Here is a 21333-nt window from a genome sequence, read left to right as displayed (position 1 = left end):
GTGGAATGACTTGCTTCTCTTAAAGACCATACCACAGCTGACCGTTAATGGCGCCCTCAAAACAGTGGTGAAGGGTTGGTGCAGTTATGCAGGAAATTTGAAATTAGGCTGGCAAAAATTATGTCTGAATCAGCTATGGAACCGGATTACTGATTGCTGTATTTGAGTTTGGTGTGGGAGTCTCAAGCATCACAATACCAGCAAATTGAACTACACTAACATCCCAATAACTCAATTCCTAACATGATAAAAAAAACTTTAAAAGAAAATGGTGGTAAACGTATGTCCACTTGTCCCTCTGCACTTGTCCAAGTTAAATTCCAATTTCTGCTCCTTTCCTGGTTGAACTAGATCCTATTGTAATCTTAGACAACCTACTTCACTATCCACTATACCACCAATACCACCACCTATGCTGTAACCGTGCCACCATAATTTTCATCTGAATTGTTAATACACGTTACAAACAGGAGACCCAGCATAGATCCTTGCACACATTGGTCACGTGCCTTCAATCTGAATAACAACGCTCCATTCCACTCCCTCACTCCTACCAGCAAGCCAATTTTAGATCTAAGTGGCTGGCTCACCCTGAATCCCATGTAATCTAAACCAGAACAGGATATCATGTGGGACCTGAACAAAGGTTTCACTAAAGTCTACATAGCTCTCGTCAATACTCAAACTGAGAGACACAATTTTCCACATATAGAGCCATCCTGACTTTGCATAATCATTTCTTGCCTTTATAAATACAGATAGATTATGTCTCAAGATCTAAATATCAGTGGCAAGGTCTGCATTCATTGCCTATCCCTAGTTGCCATTGAGAAGGTAGCAGGAGCCACTTGAACCATTTCAGTCTTTCTGCTGAAGGCACTGACACAATGCTGGAAAGAGGAAATTCCAGAATTCAGATCTGATATTGAGGAAGGAGTGTTTCCAATTCAGAATAGGAGGGGAACATGCAGCTTGTGGTGTACCTCTGAGCCTAATGCCCTTGAACCTCTTGTTGGTAGAGTCTGCAGGTTTGGGGAGTGCTGTTGAAGTAGCCTAACACAATTAACTCCAATAGGTTCTGCAGATAGTGCACACTGCAGTCACAGTGTGCCAGAAAATGATTTGTCCTAGATGGTAGGTCCAACAGACTGCTTTGCCTGGGATGGATTCGGGTCTTGAGAGTTCTTAAGAGTTAGAATCAAACAGCAGAGAAATAAGCCCTTTGGCACATCAAATTTACATTGATGGCTCACAATTGTCAATTAATTGAGAAAATGAGAGTGCCCAAAGGGAACCCATACATTTACAAGGAGAATGAACAAACTCTACATAGACAGCAGTAGAGATCAAGATTGAATCTGGGTGACTAGAGTTGCTGGAACCACATCTATTCAGGAAAGGAGGCCAAACAAATTCTGCCCAATGCATACACTGGTCCACTGTCTCTATGCCATATCTTAAATAGAAACATAAGCCCCAAATCAAGCTAATAATCTGAAAATATTCATCCATTCAAATCAGATCAAATCTGCAGACAAAAAAATATCTTCATATGGGCAAGTAATGACTCCATCCTAGAACTATACAACCATATCTTGATTAATCTACAGACTAAAGTATGTGGCAGTGCCTAACATGTTGAATTTGTAAGATATATAGTAGTTTCAATACATTATTTATAAACACCTACCTCTCCCTTTATGCATAACATACAGTAAGCATATACTACTTTTTCTTTCTTGATATGGAACTTAAGTCAATTTCATGACAATCACACGAAGTTAAAGCACCTGAAGATTTGCATGCATCCAGAAAAATATCTTATAAAGGTTCTGGTTTCCAATCCAAATTAATTTATTAGCAAAAAAATCATTTTAATTCTGTGCATGACCATGAGATCAAAGATGGCATTCAACATTGTGGAAAAAATATATTAAACATTTAACACAAAATGAGCAGGTGCATTCATCAAAATGCATTTTATTTAAAACAGTTTTCACCTAGATCAGTGCATGCATATCTACTGGCCTTTATTTTTAACCTGTAAATATAATTACTTCATGCAGCCTTGCAAAATACAGCACTGATAATCACAGCCATATTGTTTTAACTAGAGAAGAGACAATACCAGCCTTACAAATAACACGAGAGGATATAAAGGACAATGCAGTTTATTTGAGATTTAATTTAAATTTGAAAACAATAAAAGTGCACCACAAATCAATATCTGTAATTATTAACCAAAAACAAGAGGAAAGAAAAATATAATTGTTGAAAACATTTGAAATTGCTGAGCTCTTACCAAAGCCTGGCTCACATTTCCACCAGTGGCCAGGGATTTGAAATGACTGCTGTTATAAACCAACTGCACTTCAGCAATGTCTACGATCTCCAGCTCGTTCTGGCTCTGCCGGTCCACCATATGTAGCTTCTCAGCACTATCTAGTAGAGCCAGTGTCCGAGAATTGATCCACTGTGATGAGAAGGGGAAAGTTGAGAATGAATTCTCCCTTTACTGTTCAGCTAAAGATGAAAGATGAATAACCCCACAGAGTTTTGAAGCACATGAAACAATATTCCAGATAATACAGTTAAGAAATCTAAAGGGACTTTCTTGTACCACAAACTTTTATACCCTTTAATTGTCTGAATATTATTACTCAAGTGTATTCCTATTTTTCACACTTCATGAACTTGCCATAGTTTTCACTAACTACAGCTGAGAAAATGAGCCAGCTCCTAAATCCCAATCTATTTTACTCTTGCACAGCCACCTAGTAAATTTTTGGTGGTATATAACTTCTATTGAAAGCACTCTAATCATAAAGCTTGATAGGTCACTTAATGGTGTAATAAATTATATTAGGAATTTCAGCTGAATTTTTGCAAAACCTACTTCCGCATCTTCAAAATAAATGGGTCAAGTTGGGGTGTTGTATCACATATATTGCCATATGGATCAGTACTTGAAACCCAGCTATTCTCAGTCTATTTCAATAACATGGATGAGGGAACCAAATTTAATGTATCAGTGTTTGCCAATGAATGGCAAACAGGATGGCGGTGTGAATTGTGAGGTGGAAGTAGAGGATCAAGTGAGAAATAAATATAGTCTTAGTGAATGCACAAGGACATAGATGAGAGAATACTATTTATAAAAGGTAAGATTCCACTTTGATAGATAAAAATAGAAGCACACTTTTTTTTGAAATGCTGAAAGATTAAAAGGATTGTTCAGAGAGATATGATTATCAAATTAAACAGGAATTTATCTATTCAAAACAGAAATTTCTTTACCCAAAGGGCAGTGAGTTTTGAAATTCTCTTTTTAAAAGGACTTGGACATTTGGTCACCAAACATATTTAAAACGGAGATAATTTACTTTTCGACATTATCAAGAGATATGGAGAGAGTACTGGAAAGCAGCATGGAAAGGTCGAGCAGTCACAGGCACCCAAGTGGCCTCTGTCTGCTCCTACTTATGTTCTTACAATGATAATTCCATTCAGTTTCTAACTTTAACCATTGAAATAAGCATCAACAAGAAAGTCTTTCCTGAAGAAATAAAATCTTCAGTCAATTCTCTTCAATTGTTCCCACATTCTGATCATAATTTACATGTAGAGGACTCAATAAAGAACTCAAAAAAATAAAGATGGGGAATTTCCTTTCTCCATTATTCATATTTCTTTCAGAGCTCAACACCACATTCTTCTGATAAAAAAAATCACTAAGTTCTAAGTTCAAAGTGCATTTATTATCAAAGTACACATATGGCACCATATACAACCCTGAGATTCATTTTCTTGCATGCATACTGAATAAATTCATAATAGAATAAGCATAACAGAATCGATGAAAGACCACCCCAACTTGGGCATTCAGCCGGTGTGCAAAAGACAACAAACTATGCAAATATAAAATAGAAACAATAATAATAATAATAAAACAATAATAATAAGCAATAAATATCAAGAATATATGATAAAGAGTCCTTAAAAGTGAGTCCATAGGTTGTGGGAATATTTCAATGATGGGGTGTGAAGTGAGTTAAGTTATCCCCTTTGGTTCAAGAGCCTGATGGTTGAGGAGTAATAACTGCTCCTGAACCTGGTGGTGAGTCCTGAGCCTCTTGTACCTTCTATTGGATGACAGCAGCAAGAAGAGAACATGTCCTTGGTGCTGGAGGTCCCTAATGATGGATGCTGCTGATTCAATTGATTTTCATTGTTTCTTCTTATTGCCCGTATAAATTTTGAAAATGGCATATCCATACACCTCAATATGTGATGGGCAGTGGTTTCATGACAGGGAAAAGGAATCATGTTTGAGATCTGTGTTTCTTTGAATGCCATTCTATGTTACACACCAACATAGTTATCACTTCCATTTGATTCCAGCTAGCATATCTGGACTTGAATTGTATTATCACCGTAGCAAAAACATTAACTGAACAGGACAATGCAGGAAACAATTAACTAGTACTTTTAGACTTCACATGGTGTCACCTATGCATTAAATGTTTTATGTATAAATTACATATACAACAAACATTGACAGTTAAATAAATTACCAGCCACTGGGCAACTTTGCCAGCAGTTTCAAACACAAAGCAGTTTCCACATTAAGGCAGGTAATAAAATGCAGAACTATGATAGATTCAACATTCAAAAGGGAAAAGAAAGTGTTCCTAGAAAGGCACCAGCTAGCTAATATGTGGGCATTAGTATCATTAATGCTTCATTGAATATTAGCATATTTAAATGCAATCAAAAAGGAAAGGCAATTCTAATTATTGAACCATCTGGCTCCAATGGTCTGCATCAGAATTTGTGTGTGCCCAGACTCATGATTGAATTACCCAAGTCACCTCAGAAAAGCCTCAGAGAATACCAAAGCAAAGTGACAAAACTCAGTAAACATTCTGTTACAATGTCCTGGCTAAATCATATCAAAAAATGTCAGATCAAACTTTTTTAAAAAAACCTATCTCAGAATGACATTATTCAATTTTTAAAATGTTTAAAAAGCAGCAATGCCTTTTGAAAATTACCTTAAATAAAATGCAATTAGATCAGCATATCATATATAACTCAAAAACCATTACTCTTGAGAAGGACTCCAACTTACTAAAATCCATTCAAACACATGCCACATACACATGTGATTCATGTTGGACATCAAATATTTTGAACTGAAAGTTGGTCCATCATTGCAGATGGGTTACAGACTGACATTGCTATTCCTTGTATCGGCTTGAATACAGGACAAGGGTGTTTAAAGAATCAGATTTATTATTACCGGCATGTAATGTGAAATTTGTTAACTTAGCAGCAGCTGTTCAATGCAGTACATAATATAGAAGAAAAAATCAATCAATTACAGTGTATGTATATTGAATAGATTAAAAATCGTGCAGAAACAGAAATAACATATACTGAAAAAGTGAGCTAGTGTTCACAGGTTCAATGTCCATTTAGGAATCGGATGGCAGAAGGGAAGAAGGGTTGGGATATATATTCAAGTTACGACATCAAATGTACAGGTATTAAGAAGCACGACTAGTTTAAAAATAAAGGAATCAATGATCAACAATAAGAGATTTTCTATGTCACAGAAAGCCAAATTAAAATTATGCAATACGAATGAAGAAATGACCTTTAATTTGAGTGCATCTACCATTCTAGCAAAGGTGACAAAAATAGCAATAAAGATGTTCACATACAGATAAATTATGGAGCAGAAGCATAGAAAGGAGCAAGATAATAGAATCTGTATGTGAAGGCGCTCACAAAATAGCAAAAGCCTTCAAAGCCATTAACTGAGATAATGCATTTTACATGTTTTGTCATGCTAAATAAGAGTCTGAAGGCTGACCTTCAAGCACTGTGACAAAATATAACTAATTAGCACAGATCCCATGGACAGAAGTGACATCTGGTGGCCAGTTAAAAAGATATCAAAATGAGTACACTCAAATACACGAGAAACAGGTCTGCAAGTAGCACATTGGGAGGTGCAAACTTCCTCACTGAACATTATTTGTCACAAAGCCACAAGAAGACACTGAGCAAATATTTTAGCCTTTGAACAAAAGGAACACTTTGAAGAGCCTTAAAAGAAGAGACAACTAGGTTTCTAAAGCAGGATCTTAGCAGCTGAAGGACCTGTGACAGCAAAACTATAAGCTTCTGTCAGTCACACAAGGACAGTAACAACAAATAATATAAAAGTATAGTCAAGTAATTAAGGAGAAAATGTACCCAATTAGTTAAAAAGATTGATTGGAAACAAGAACTGATGTGCTAAAAGGTTGGTTGACAACTGGATCTCATCAAAGAGGAAACAGTTCAGATGCCAAGATGTCAATGAAAACAATTCATAAGAATGGGAAAGGAAGAGTTTACAAAGGTAGTTTGCCTTGAAATAACCAAAGAGAATGAAATGACACAGAAAAAGCAGACATCATAATACAGGGGGCAACTAAGCCAGAAAAAGCTATAAGGCCATAGATAGTAAGCTAAATTGAAATAAAATGGTCAAAAGGTTTTTGTACATATACATCATAATATTAAATAGTTAAAGGAAAATTGAAACAAATTAAGAAACAAAATAGAGATCTTGTGCAGAAATGGGTTTAGCTGAGGAACTAACTGAATACTTATTCAACACCAGCAAAGAGATGCTGCCAACAGAGGAAAGGGAGAGAGAGCAGCAGCACTAGATGCAAATAAAGACGGCTATGAGTATATGCTCCAAAAAAATTTGGTAGAGATTAATTTTAAAAAGCTACCTATTCCAAATGGACTCCACCCCAAGCAGCAAGGAAAAAAGATTCAGCTACAATTTTCAGAATCAGGTTTATTATTACTAATGTATATAATGAAATTTATTGTTTTACAGCAGTAGTACAGTGCAATACATAAAATGTACAGGAATTCCAGTTAATTGGGACATATCGAGATCTATACATTTTGGCCAAATTAAATGGCTGCCAAAATTAGCCAAAATTTCATGGAAATATTTTAAAAGGTATTAAAAGAAAAGACGAATTACCATTTAACTGAACAACAAATTATATATTTAAATGAAATACAGAACAAATTAAAACATTATCAATAATACCACAGTACCATAAAATTGAGTATTAGTTCCTAATAGTTATCGATGGAGGAAATTAACGTACACTACCATGTTCTTTTGTTTGACTGTAAATGAAAAAAATCAGCACAGACACCGTATTTAAATAATGGACTGCGTTCATTCAATCCTTTTAACAATTGCATCCTCCAAATATTTATTTTCATTGTAACATTCAAGATGACTGTCGATATCTTTGTGGTTCCTAATTTATTAAAGTAGTGAAAAGTTTCATTTTCACTCCCTGCTGTTTCTGATATCATCAAGCCTGAATGCTTGAAACCAGAGTGAGCATGATAGTTCTGAATTATTGTACTGGTCATTGTTCACCAACTACTGGTCAAAAATCACTGCTTTTTGAACACAAACACTGGCACTATTTAAAAACTGTCCACTCTAAGCATGGTGTATCATAGTGGTCGCCAACCAGTCGATCGTGATCAATTGGTCGATCTTTGAGACTTCCGCAATAGATCCCGAGAAAAAAAACGAAAAATAAATACACAAATACTGTTGAGAGATTGTTTCCGGATTGCAGGGTTTTAGTTCCGTTCTTTTTGCCCAGTGCGCATGCATGTAGCTCCCCTGCATTACACAGTGTACTTCAGTGGACCCCAACCACCAGGCTGCGAGGAAAAGATATGAGTCAGCTGCACCTTTCCTCATTCCATCATGCCAACTGTTGAACTTGAACCCACACAAGGTTATCAATCGCCTAATCGCTGTGACACCCTCGCACCAGGGATCACTGCATGGCCTCGCGCAGCCGGCGGGAAGTGCCGTTGCTACTGGCCTGGAGCACAGACAGACAGGCACTGCCTGTAAACCTGTTTAGCACACTGAATGTTCATAGGGAACCCGGTGCTAAAATATTTGCAGACGACCTAATTTGGGCTCAGGGTTCCTTAAGTAGCAGAGCAGCTACCGTGCTGCGATCTACTGAAACAAATTTCTGTCGGCCGATAGAGCCTAACTACTTACAAGGGAGGCGGGCCTGCGCCCTGTCACATTCCTCGCTCGATCAGTCGCTGTCTCCAGACCGCAACCGCTGCGGCCCCGACACAGGGACCTCCAGCCCTAACCTTGTCCTCTCACCTCACCCACAACCAGCCGCACCTGGCCAAGACGGCTAGCAGGTGGGCGGGAGGTTGCATTTCGGGCCAGGAGGCTATCTAATGAGGCAATGAAACCCTTAAAACTGCTTCAGTACCTTGAGTCCAAGCACCCTGCACTTAAAGACAAACCCGTTGAGTTTTTCCAGCGTGACAGAAGCTAAGCGCCGAGAGCCACAAAAACTAAATTGCGGAATAGACTGGACATAAGGAACCTCCTTCGAGTATCGCTGTATTCCGGCCGTGTTTAACGCTCCCCCCCACCCCGTCGGCCGGTCCACAAGAATACTGTCAATATTAAACCTGTCCATCGTGCAAAAAAAAGGGCGGTAACCCCTGATGTTTGTACATTATTTCTACTTCCAGGTTGCAGGGTTTTACTTCCAGTCTTTTCTACCCCCAGTGCGCATGCATGTAACTAATCGATCTGGGGTCGATCTTGCCTTTCACTAAGGCTGAGGTAGGGGATCTCAGGCTTAAAAAGGTTGGTGACCACTAGTGTAGTGTCTAACAGCCACACAAGTGCACACGATTGACGTAAATTAGAAACTTCGGCAACAGTCTCCTGCCCCAATTGAGTGGCATGGTATCTCAACAAATGAAGGAATCCCAGCTATTTTCACAATAGTTTTTTTTCTTTAAGAGGTAGCCCAAATAAGTGGCTGTCCCAATTTACCAGAATCCACTGTACCATAAATTACAATAAGAAATACATATATTAAATAAATTAAATAAGTCATGCAAAAAAGGTAGCAAGAACAGTGAATTAAGTGTTCTAGGGTGTGTTCATTATCTATTTAGAAATCTGATTCATGGCAGAGAGGAAGAAGCTGTTCCTAAAACATTGAGTGCATGTCCTCGAGCTCCTATACCTCCACATTGATGGTAGTAATGAGATGATGGTACGGTGAGGTTCCTTCAGGATGGACGCCACCTTCTTGAAGCATCATCTTTTGAAGATGCCCTCGATGCTAGGGAGACTAGTTCCCATGATGGAGTTAGATGAATATAAACCGTCTGCAGCTTTTTCTGATCCTGCACATTAGCACCTCCATACCAGACGGTAATGCAACCAATCAGAATATTCTCCATGGTATATTCGTAGAAATCTGCTAGGCTTTAATGATGTGTCAAATCTCTAAAACTCCTAAGTAAATATATCCACTAGTGAGCCATCTTCATAACTGCAATGAATCTACTTCGCTCAGGAGTCAGAGGTGTTGACATCCAGAAACTTGAAAGTACTCATCCTTTTCACTGCCGAACTCTCGATGAGAAATACTATGAGTTCTTCTGATTTCTCCTTCTTGAAGTTAACAACCAATTCCTTGGTTGTACTGACGTTAAATGCAAAGTTGTTACAAAACCACTCAACCAGCCTATTGACCTCACTCGTCATCACCATCTGAGATTCTGCCAAGAACAGTGTGTCATCAGTGAACTTATAGTGAACATTTGCACTGCTCCTAGTCAGAGTTATGAGTATACGGAGAGTAGAGCAGCAGATCCTTGAGGGGGTGCCTGTGTTGGTTGTCAGCAAGAAGATGTTATTACTGATCCACAGTGACTATGAAGTCAAGGATCAGTTGCAAAGTGAGGAACAGTGGCCCTGGTTTTGAAGCTTGTTGCTTAGTACTGAGAGGATGATAGTCTTGAACACCGAGCTATAATCAATAAACAGCAGCCTAATATAGGTATTGTTGTTGTCCAGATGGTCCAAAGCCGAAGGGAGAGCCAGTGAGATTGCAACCACTGTACACCTGCTATGGTGGTAGGAAAATTGCAGTAGGTACAGGCCCTTGCTCAGGCAAGAGTTCATTCTAGCTATGACCAACCTCTCACAGCACTTCATCACAGCAAATGTTAGTGCAACTGGGCAATGGTTTTCGAGGAAGCTCAACCTGCTCTTCTTGGGAGCGGTGTGACTGCTGCCCTTTTGAGGCAGGTAGAAACCTTCAACTGTAGCAGACTGAGATTGAAGATGTCCTTGAACACTGCAACCAACTGGTTGACAAAGGTGTTGCTCTGTCAGGTCCACCATCGATGCCTGATGTCTTGAGAGCATTCACCCTCTTGAAAGATACTCTGATGGCAGCGTCTGAAACAGCTATCACAGTGTTGCCAGATGCTGCAGGAATTCACACAGGTGCAGTTTTATTCTCCCTTTCAAAGCGTGCATAAAAAGCATTCAGTTCATTTGGGAGTGAAGCATCTCAGCCAGTTATGATGTTGGGTTTCACACTGTAGGAAGTAATGGCCTGCAAAATACTAAAAGACTGGAAGACTACAAATGTTACCAATATATTTAACAAAGAGGAGAGGTTAACTTCAGAACTAACAGCCTAACTTTGGTGATAAGGAAGTTAAATACCATTTGGGCAAAAAATAGGGAGTTGGAATAAAATGGTTAAAAGCAAATCATGTTTGATTACCTTCATTGAATTCTTTGAAATAACAAGATTGACAAATTTCACAAGAATGAAATATATTTAGGTTTTCAAAGGATGATTAAAGAACTATCTTCTAATGGAATACATAGAAAAAATAAAGCTTATGTTATTAAAGTAACACGCTAATAGGTTAAAATAGTACGACTTCTATAAATACATTTTACATTGATTTCCCACATAGAATATCCTGAGGCCTACCAGTCTTTTGATTATGTATTATTTGTTTTTGGATGTGCATGGTACGATTCCAATGACTCCAGATGATAAAACTCAGAAACGCAGTGAGAAGTAAAAGAGAATAATAAGATTACGCAAGGACACACACTGGCAAAATAGAAAGACAAACACCTAAGTGGTGAAACAAACAGAAAAATGTGAAGTGATGCATGATATTAATAAAGAAAGATAATTCAAAGTCAATAGTATAATTGCAATGGGAATCAGGAAGAGAGAAAACAATCAAGTTCAAGTAGCTCCTTATTCATACCCTTCACCTTCAGAAGCTGGCCTCAATTTTCATCTGAATCAGGTCCACCCTTCTTTCAACTTTCCATTTATAATGTCAAAATTAGACAATAGACAATTGGTGCAGGAGTAGGCCATTCAGCCCTTTGAGCCAGCACCGCCATTCAATGTGATAATGGTTGATCATCCACAATCAGTACCCCGTTCCTGCCTTCTCCCCATATCCCTTGACTCCGCTATCTTTAAAAGAGCTCTATCTAACTCTTTCTTGAAAGCATTCAGATAATTGGTCTCCACTGCCTTCTGAGGCAAAGCATTCCATAGATCCACAACTCCCTGGGTGAAAAAGTTTTTCCTGAACTCCATTCTAAATGGCCTACCCCTTATTCTTAAACTGTGGCTTCTGGTTCTGGACTCCCCCAACATCAGGAACATGTTTCCTGCCTCTAGCGTGTCCAATCCCTTAATAATCTTATATGTTTCAATCAGAACCCCTCTCATCCTTCTAAATTCCAGTGTATACAAGCCCAGTCGTTCCAATCTTTCAACATATAACAGTCCCGCCATCCCAGGAATTAACCTCGTGAACCTACACTGCACCCTCAATAGCAAGAATGTCCTTTTTCAAATTTGGAGACCAAAACTGAACACAGTACTTCAGGTGTGGTCTCACCAGGGCCCTGTGCAACTGCAGAAGGACCTCTTTGCTCCTATATGTCCTAAATTAGGGCATATGCATACACAAATCATTAAAGGTTGTAGCTCAGGTCAAGATGACTGTCGTAAATACATTTAGCACCTTTGCCTTTATTAATGAAAAGCAGCCCAAAACCAAGGAAATTAACCTAAACCATTCTTAAACACAAACTGCAGAACTATGTTTAACTCTTAAGTACAGACTCTAGGAAGGATGCAGAAAAGATTTATGATATTGCCAGGGTGAAACTTCAATCCTTTTAAATTATTTTGGAGTCTGGGTCACTCTCCTTCGATGAGTGAAGTTCAAGAGCAGACTCAGTTGAAGTGTTCACAATTAATAATAATTTTGACTGGGTAAATGCAGAAAAACTTACATATGGCAGAAGGATCAGTAACCTTAATCAAAGCTTATTTTTAAAAATCAGCAAATGAGTATGATTTGGAATGCATGATCTGAAAGGTAGTGAAAATAGATTAAGTAACCTCCGGAAGATAATTGAATAAAAGTGCAAAGGAGAAAATAAAATTGCAGAGACAAGATGAAAGTGCTAGGAAAGTGTAGTAACTGTCAAGCTCTGTGAAAGCATCAGGACATTAGATCAAAGGAACTAAATCAATACTGTATCATAACGAAAGGGAGAACTGTAATACTATTATGAAGTACCAACTACTTTCCTCAGAACCACAGCAACTAATTTGAGGGAAGTATCAAATAGATATTTTGATCTGTATCAAAAGCACAAGTCCACAGGTATCTCCACAAATATCCTTCAAATCTTCATCTGGGGAAATGTATATTCAAATGGCAAAAAACATAGCATTGATGAAGGAAAGAGTCCAGACGCACAAAGGGGGCCAGTACTAAGCTACAATACTTCAACCATACTGCATGGATACAGCCTCTTCAGCCCAAATTGTTTCTGCCGCCTGTGCTACCCAGCGAGTGATTCCCATCTACCTGACTCTCGCCCATAGTACTCTATGCCTCTTCTATCCATATAAATATCTAGATGGCTTTTAAACATTGTTAATGTGCCTGCCTCAATTACTATTTCTGGCAGCTAATTCCAAATACCCACTGCCCTTTGCTTGAAGAATCTGTCCCTGATATCCTCATATAAAGACTATCATTTATAAAGCACAGTTTAAATTATGCCTAATTGCTTTTTTGTGTATGTGTGCCCCGTTTTAGTTGTCTTGTACTGTATAGATAACTTGGTCAAAGACTAGAAATTGTTATAACATGCAGTAGAAATTTCAGGTTATATACTGTATACAATTTCTGAAAATAAACTGAACCATGTAACTAAATTCCAATGGGAAGACTGATGGTTTCACAGAACTAAGAAAAAGGGTTACCAAATTGCAAGATCTGGGGTAATCATATCTGACATGAACCACTACAATTCAGATTATTGAGAAAGAATTCATAAATAATAATAAAATTCTATGAAGGCTGACATTGTGACAACACATGAATCCATGTAGATCCCATCAATGACAGTAACATAGACAAAAGGATTTTGCTTTTAATGGGCAATTGATTTTTAATTTTTTTGTCAAACACCTGCTCTGCATCAACTGACAAATCACTGAAGTTCAAGAAAGCATGTGACGATTGCTGTTTAAAAAATTGCTGAACTTCCTCTCAAGTACCAATGAAATGTAAGAAATTACACTCTGGCCACTTTATTAGATACACCTGTACATCTCCTCATTAAGGCAAATATCTATTCAGCCAATCATGTGACAGAAATTCAAAGCATAAAAGCATGTAGACATGGTCAAGAGGTTCATTTGTTATTCAGATAAAACATCAGAATGGAGAAGAAATGTGATCTAAGTGACTTTGACCATGGAATCAGACAGCGTGGTTTGATCATCTCAGAAACTGCAGATCTCCTGGGATTTTCTTGCACAACAATCTCTAGAGTTTACAGAGAATGATACTAAAAACAAAAAAAAAACACCCAGTGAGCAGCTGTTCTGTGGATGAAAATGCCTTGTTAATGAGAGAGGTCAGGGATGAAAAGCCAAGCTGATTCAAGCTGACAGAAAGGCAACAGTAACTCAACCACACATTACAAAAGTGGTGTGCAAAAGAGCATCTATGAATGCACAACTCATCAAACCTTGAAGGGGATGGGCTACAACAGCAGGTGACCACACCAGGTCCCACTTCTGAGTGGTCAAATACATAGTTTTTGGTCAACACAGAATGGGAAGAGTTGATTATAAGTGTACTTCACATGTAAAAAAACTACGGTAGTATAAAATCACAAATTCAAACATACTGTCAAGTTGATGAGGTCATAGTGTAAGTGTAATTGTTTCTGCTTGCTAACATGTATAGCTCCAGATTCATCTTTCTTCACCTGCAAAGAACAGAAAAAAAGTTATCTAATAAATTATTGCTATAAATGAGGTCAAAAATATTAACGTATGTACATATCAAAATAGAAAAAAACAGCATAGTCAGCTATAAATTCAAACAAAATGTTGCTTACATCAACTTGGTGTATATCAAATACTTTGGCCATTTTCTAGAAACATCAACATTCAAAACTCAAGCAATAAGTATCAAATGTATATTAAATAACCCACAATACCGTAACTCCAGCTATACAACACTTAGCCCTAACTGTACCCTGTGTATGTTATGGATATGAAACCCGTTTTCATAAAGCGTCTCTAGAGATTCAGCTCGTTAGCCCCTTGCTAACAGCCACCAGACTCAGCGATGATAAAACTACCTTTCTGCAGACTCCATATGTCTAGGATCGACATGACTTGTGTCCCACCAAACTCAGGAAGTTGGGATGTCTCGCCTACCCAGACCCTGATCTGTGTGATTACTATGTAACTACTGGCACTGTGCAATTTCCCATCGGCAAGAAATAACAGACGGTACACTGCATACAATTATAAAGAAAGTATATTTTCAAATATCTGATTTATTGAAGTTAGTAGGGGGAAAAAAAGAAAAAAAATTAAAGGGGCACATTACAGTTCACCGAGCCCGAATGTGCACTTTAGTTGGAGTTCATCTTGAAGTTGGCTTTAACTCGTGCACTGGATCCATGGTCTGCATGAAAGCATACACCACCTTCCGAATGTAGCCCGAAATCCACCTCGAACAAATGGGCTCCCCCATGGTATTGGGCCCTCCTCCTTGAAGCCATTTATCTGCACAAAGCACTTTGTGCAACAGAGGCAGTGTCCTCAGCCATCTTCCCTCCTGTTTGCTCCCAGCTCCTGCCAAAAAGACCTCGACCCACACCAGTGTCCCTCACAAAAACCTCTCCACCCAGCGTTCTCTAGAACCTTCTCCCAATTCCACCATCCTGATTGGCTGACAGATAATTTCTAAATTGAACAACATAGCTCATTTTTAGCTCAAACCCAATCATGCTAAAAGCAGAACAGACTGCTCTTACAGAACTGATAGATCAGTATATCCTTTGACCAGCCTTAGTAATTTAATAAATGTTTACATGATATTAATCTTCTTGCATACTTTAAAACTTTGCTTACTCATGTTGGGTATAATTTTGGATATTTTATATGTGTTTTGCTTCATATATTCCTAATTTCTTATGAATGTGTGACTTAATCATCATAAGTTAGATGCATTAAGTACTTGCAGTATTTTTCTAGTTCACTCTCAGTTTTATTCTTACTCAATTGTATGTCTGTGTGTGTTACCCAAATAAAGCACCCAGAGCTTGAATGCTATATCCTGACTCCTGTCTTCAATTCAGTGGCGTTTGGCTGACTGCAGAATTGTGCACATCCTACTACACATACAAATAGAGAAGTACAATGCCCATGGCAAAGGCAGATCCAAGGTCAATTGTGCACAAGAATAGTACTTTCATGATTAGCAAAGGCTAAGGCATTTTAACCTCATTGAGATGTCTAAATGAGAGAATTTCAGAAGCTAAAGAGTTTATAGTTGAGAATATTATTGCCAAATATTTTGTGGAGGAAAATATTCTGATGCTCTTCTCTTCAGATGCAAGTTCATGTACTTGGTAAACTTACCAGAAGGAAATGAATGGCATTTCCTCTACAAAAAGCCAGCATGGGCATCACAACACTCTGTACTGCAACAAACTGCCAAGATAGAAGCGGAACACTTGCTGGATTTGTCTAGAATAAACAAAAACAAAAATTAAATACTGCCAACTTTAATAATCTGATTAGGTAGGTAGTCAATAACTTAGTCATAGTGAGGTAAATGTTGCATCCTTCTAATGTTTGAAACACTTAGTCTAGTATACAATGCAATTGCAAATGTTTTATAGACTAATCATATAAATTCAGAATGTACAGTGTAAATGAGGAATATTGTCCATTTTGCTGACAAATTCATGTACCATGGAAGAGAGCAGGCGATAATTCCTTCAGTTCTTGGCCAAATATTCTGTTCAGAAGATTAGTGGTGATTAAGTACAACACGCAGTGTGATATGAAAATTGGAAAAATAAACATCTAAAGACTATTACCAGTATTGTATCTGAAGGTTTTTGTGGAACTAGTACCCTATTTGTTATAGGAAGCCAAAGTAACACATGTACACTTACTTTTCCATACGGAAATGTCAGCCAGACTTTTAATGAGGGTTTCAATCCAATGACCAAGACCTTAAAAACAAACCAAGTTGTTGGAATTATTCCACTTTTAAAAAATGCATTTTCAAAAATGGTATGAACAAGCACTATTTATGCTTCTGTTTACAAGTTCTTTCTAGTCAGTTACATAGCACAGAAATTACCCTTTCAGCCCATAATGTCTATGCCGACCATCAAGTACCTGTCTACACTAATTCTATTTATAGGTGACCCCCTCACCACCCACCCCCACTATAATCATTTAGGTTTCATTCACCCTTACCGAATTCATAAGTAACTACCTAAAAATCCAAGCAACAGAATAAAACTTGTTCTTAAGGAATTTTTTTACAGGAAAAAAATTAAAGAAGTAAACACAAAATGCAACAGGCACAAAAAATTTTGTCTCTTCTTATTTTTGTTCAACTCATAATTCTTAAGAAACGTGCAGATAATGTGGCACTTTTTATTTTAACCCAACGGAGTCATTTTGCTAGCTGGAGACACAAGAGACTGCAGATGCTGAAATCAGGTGTAAGGTAGTAGTCAAAGCAGGTTTTGACCGAAACTTCAACAAATTATTCCACTCCAATAACTCGCCCCCCCCCCCAAAACAGATAGTGCTTCCTCCAAAAGATTGTCTGTTGCTCTTACTTTGTTACCCTACCTATATTTGATTTGTTTAAAACTATACATCTCTATTCAACTGAAGGCTAGATGGTGATAAGTAGAGACACAAGACGCTGCCACCAACCTCCACTTCCCTCACTCGGCTCCATCTGCCCTTTTTTTAAAAAAAACTTTCTCAGTTTGTGTTTTTGTGCAAGATTACAGCATCTGCAGATACAATAGATTTCCCTGGGAAGCTGATATGGTAATATTTCAAGTGGATTTTCGGGTAATGAGAGAAAATAAATCACATTACAAAATGGTTTTCTAGGAATGAAACTCCTCCCTAATTCTGATCACTAGAACTAAACTCATAATATACAATGCCTCGACAATTAAGTGCTCATCTAGATCATTCTTAAATATTGTCTTAGCAACTGTCTGTACCACCTTCCACATTCTATCCATCCTTGAATTCGCTTCAAATCCCCTTAGGAAGTTGGGATATTATGTAGCAGTTGCTCATGTCATTTGTGAAGCTATATATGGAACACTGTGTACAGTTTTGATCACCGTGTCATAGGAAAGATGTGGTTAACTAGCAAAGAAAGCAGAAAAGACATACAAGGATATTGCCAGGACTACAGGGACTAAGTTATTGGGAGAAGTTGATCAGGCTATGTCTTTCTTTCTCATAAAGTAGGAGAACGAGGAGGCGGCCTTACAGAAGTGTTTAAAATTATTGGAGGCATAGATAAGGTGGACGGTAATAGACCTTTCCCCAGAGTATGGGAGATTAAAACTAGGATAGATTTAGAGTGAGAGAGGAAAGATGCAAAATCTGCCTGAGGGAAAACATTTTCACTTTTAGAGTGGTGAGTACATGAACGAGCTGCCAGAGGAAGTGGTTGAGGCTTGTACGATACCATCATTGAAGAAACACCTAACAGATTCACGGAAGGGAGGGGCCTGCAGGAATATGGGTTGAACACAGTAAACTGGGACTAGCTAGATGGACAACATGGTTAGCTGGGACATCTATGCTGTGTCACTCAGTGACTCTACCCAGATAACCAAGTCGTTGAGCACAGCAAACAACAGCCTAGCTAATTTAAAAGCAATTCTCAAAACTTTCTAACATGCATCTGCAAATTAGCCTGGTAACACTTACATTACTTATTTACCTACTATTCAGCCAAAAATAATTCACTCTTCCACATCCCCTGCATTGCCTTTAAATTATAAAGTAGTGGTTAGATTATTAATTGCTCAATAATTGTCTTTCAATTAAAAATTGCTGACTATTTTTTTTAATTTTAGGTGGTACTTTCAATTCAAGCAGATTAGGCAGTGACAGAACAATGTACTTCAAAACTATGACACAATAGTTGATAATGCTTGGTTGTTCTTCAAAAATTGTACAGTACATTCAAGTTCTTATCCAATTTGCATTTAAACTGTCCAAAAATAAAAACAAATCCCAAGAGATTTCACTAATTACAAATAAGGAAAATGCATAATAAGAGAGAAAGGGAAACATTATGAGAGATAAATGAATATTAATAAATAGATGGCCCCAGTGAGTAATTAAATAGAGGACAGAGTAAGGAAGACAAATTTCAGCACTTTACCCAAACAGCTGAGGATCTATCAGCATAAATGGAAATTTAGGAAGATAAATATTAGACTACCACAAAGATTAGGTTCGGTGAGCCAGTGATAAGTTAAATGCAAGGAAGTAAGTTTAAAATTTAAGATACTGCACAACAAGAGTCAGTGAAATATGTGGGACATTAAGGTACATGTAACAGAGGACTGAACATGCTGAATATAATCAGGGTAGAAGGTGAGAAGCTGGCAATGGGAGAAATGCTGTACTCAAGTATATGAAGGAATGAACAATTTTTGGCAAATTGGTGCTCTTCTTGCTTTAGAACAAGTTTTCAGCTATTACTCTGCATTCAAGTAAGTAGACACCTTCTTCGACCGTCATCAATAGAGGAGGGTACAAGGGATTAGATGCAGTTCAAAAATATATATTTTTATTACTCAAAACATTTATACCTTGGTTAAAGAAGCCATCGCCAGTAGTGCATATTGTGTTATTGGGTGATCTCTCATTTCTGGCTTTACAAGTAACGGTTCAATGCAGCAAACTTCGCCTTTAGCTCCACTAAACAAACAGCGGGACTCGCATGTTCTCACTCCCATTACTCTCCTGAGATTAAAATTACAGAATGACATTCAGGTGCAGAACAACATGTAATAAAGCTGTAAGAATTAATAAAATAAACTACCGTAGATTCCGGATTTTAAGCCGCTACTTTTTTCCCACATTTTGAACAGCTTTGAACTTTGCGGCCTTTAAAACGGAGCGGCTAATACATGATTTTTTTCATGCCGCCTTGTAAACATTTTGCCTCATAACAGTAGACCAATAAAATTGATGAGTAGTTCACAGAGGTCCAATGAAATTGTACGATAAATCAAGCGCACTTTCACAATTAAATTATTGTAAATCAGTCATTTGTACTCACCCTCATCAACATGGAAAACACTCGAAGAAAAGCATTGTGCTGCCTTTATGGCAGTTATTTAGTTTATAATATTTTCGCTTAGTAATTCATTTTCTAGTTAAAGTTAGAAGTGTTTTAACTATATTTGTTTTCTGTACTACATCGCGGGATGCTATGACGTCACACCCGGTTTCGCCGCGTCTTGTGGGAAAAATGCCAGTTTGCGATAAAACGGGACGGAGGGAGGGAGCGCATTACACGAGCGGCTTTGGATCTGAGCGAACGCTGCTTTTAAGTTAAAGGCGATCAATAACTTTTCCTGGTAGGCTGCAGTATATATATTTTTTACCAGTCGTTAGGAGATATTGGAATGTTGTTCAGTAAAGAAGTATACGCAACGTATATTTAAAAGTAGCCGCGTTACGGGCACGGTTCGAAAAAAAGCATTTGCAATATGTATTTGTTTTTGTTACCATATGGATTTAATTAAAAGTTAAAAAATCCTCACGTGTAATATCTTTCTGTGTAAATATCTCATATTACAACGTGGGACACCTGCGGCCGAAAATCCGGTGCGGCCTGTACAATTAAAAAATTGATTTTATTTCTAAAATTAGAGCCAGCGGCTTTTAATCAGGTGCGCTCTGTAGTCCGGAATCTACGGTAGATTAAACATGTTAAGTAGCCCGTTGGCGGTGTAATGGCATCTGCACGAGACTTCGAGGCGAGAGATCTCGGGTTTGAAACCGGCCAGCTCCTAGCACATTTTCCATTTGTGCTGGGTTGAGCATCAAGCTAGCAATTCGGCCTCATAAAAAACAGAAAAAAATGCTTAAAAAAATGGCAAGTTTGCCACCCAATGCGCAACAAGGAGTAGAAAGGAACAACAACCAACAAATATGTTAAATGGAAAATAGAAAACACACAGGTTCATAGATCACTATATGAGACAGAACTTAAATTATTCTCTAATCAGTGGGTCACTTGGATCTGTGAAGAGGAATCAGTCCAGGTTAAAAATCAAGAGTATGGACACAAATCCATACTCCCAGATTAATCTTTGAGAGTTGGGGAGGAATATTCAAACACCATTTTCCTTTATGACATTGAGTGAAGCTAAGCCCACAATATGGAAGGAAGCATGCGACTTACAAAATGTATCAGCTTGATGGACTAATGCTTTCTAAAAGAATGGACTAATGCTTTCTAAAAGACACCTTACACCTTTTCACACTGTCTTTCAGAATTTCTCCCATTTTAATGTTTTCTCTAACCTTCAGGTTTGCAACATCTTTTTCAGATACTTGTAACTTTATATTTTATTGGCATGCTCAGTGGCAACACGAGAGGAGTCAGACAACGCAAACTTGCATTTGGTGCTACACTTCCCCACCTGACTGGTAGCAAGTTTACAGCAAGCCCCAAAACTTTGAACGGTACATGACGATATTAGCTTGCAAGGAAATCATCCCACTTGCTTAAGTGTAACAGATGTAACAGCTGTTTACATTATAACAATCTATAAGATAAAATGTATATGCTAAAGAAGTTTTAAAGCAATTTTCTTTCAGCTGCCTTCTTTTTCAAAAAAATTTACAAAAAACTGAGTACAATCATTAACAGCCCTTCCAATACACAATCACACCCTGATCTGATTGACTATAGGTACAGGTCACAGTTAAGCCTATTTCCAATTATGCCCAACACCCAAGAACACACTTTTCCAAA

General features: G+C 37.9%; 1 protein-coding gene across 3 annotated transcripts in view; it reads right to left on the bottom strand.

Moving 5' to 3' along the window:
- The window catches only part of vps8 (VPS8 subunit of CORVET complex), a 618230-nt gene that overhangs the window by 553126 nt on the left and 43771 nt on the right, over positions 1-21333 (bottom strand). For all 3 annotated transcript variants that reach the window (XM_073046772.1, XM_073046773.1, XM_073046774.1), the window contains exons 10-14: positions 19154-19307; positions 16454-16513; positions 15912-16019; positions 14162-14242; positions 2303-2473 (exon numbers count right to left, since the gene is read on the bottom strand). In XM_073046772.1, the coding sequence (XP_072902873.1) occupies positions 2303-2473; positions 14162-14242; positions 15912-16019; positions 16454-16513; positions 19154-19307 (574 nt within the window). The remainder of the gene's footprint in view (positions 1-2302; positions 2474-14161; positions 14243-15911; positions 16020-16453; positions 16514-19153; positions 19308-21333) is intronic.

This window comes from Hemitrygon akajei, chromosome 5 (genome assembly GCF_048418815.1).
Source record: "Hemitrygon akajei chromosome 5, sHemAka1.3, whole genome shotgun sequence".
Classification (NCBI taxonomy): domain Eukaryota; kingdom Metazoa; phylum Chordata; class Chondrichthyes; order Myliobatiformes; family Dasyatidae; genus Hemitrygon; species Hemitrygon akajei.
The sequence above is the reverse complement of the archived record's forward strand: the minus strand, read 5'-3'. Positions and strand labels throughout refer to the sequence as shown.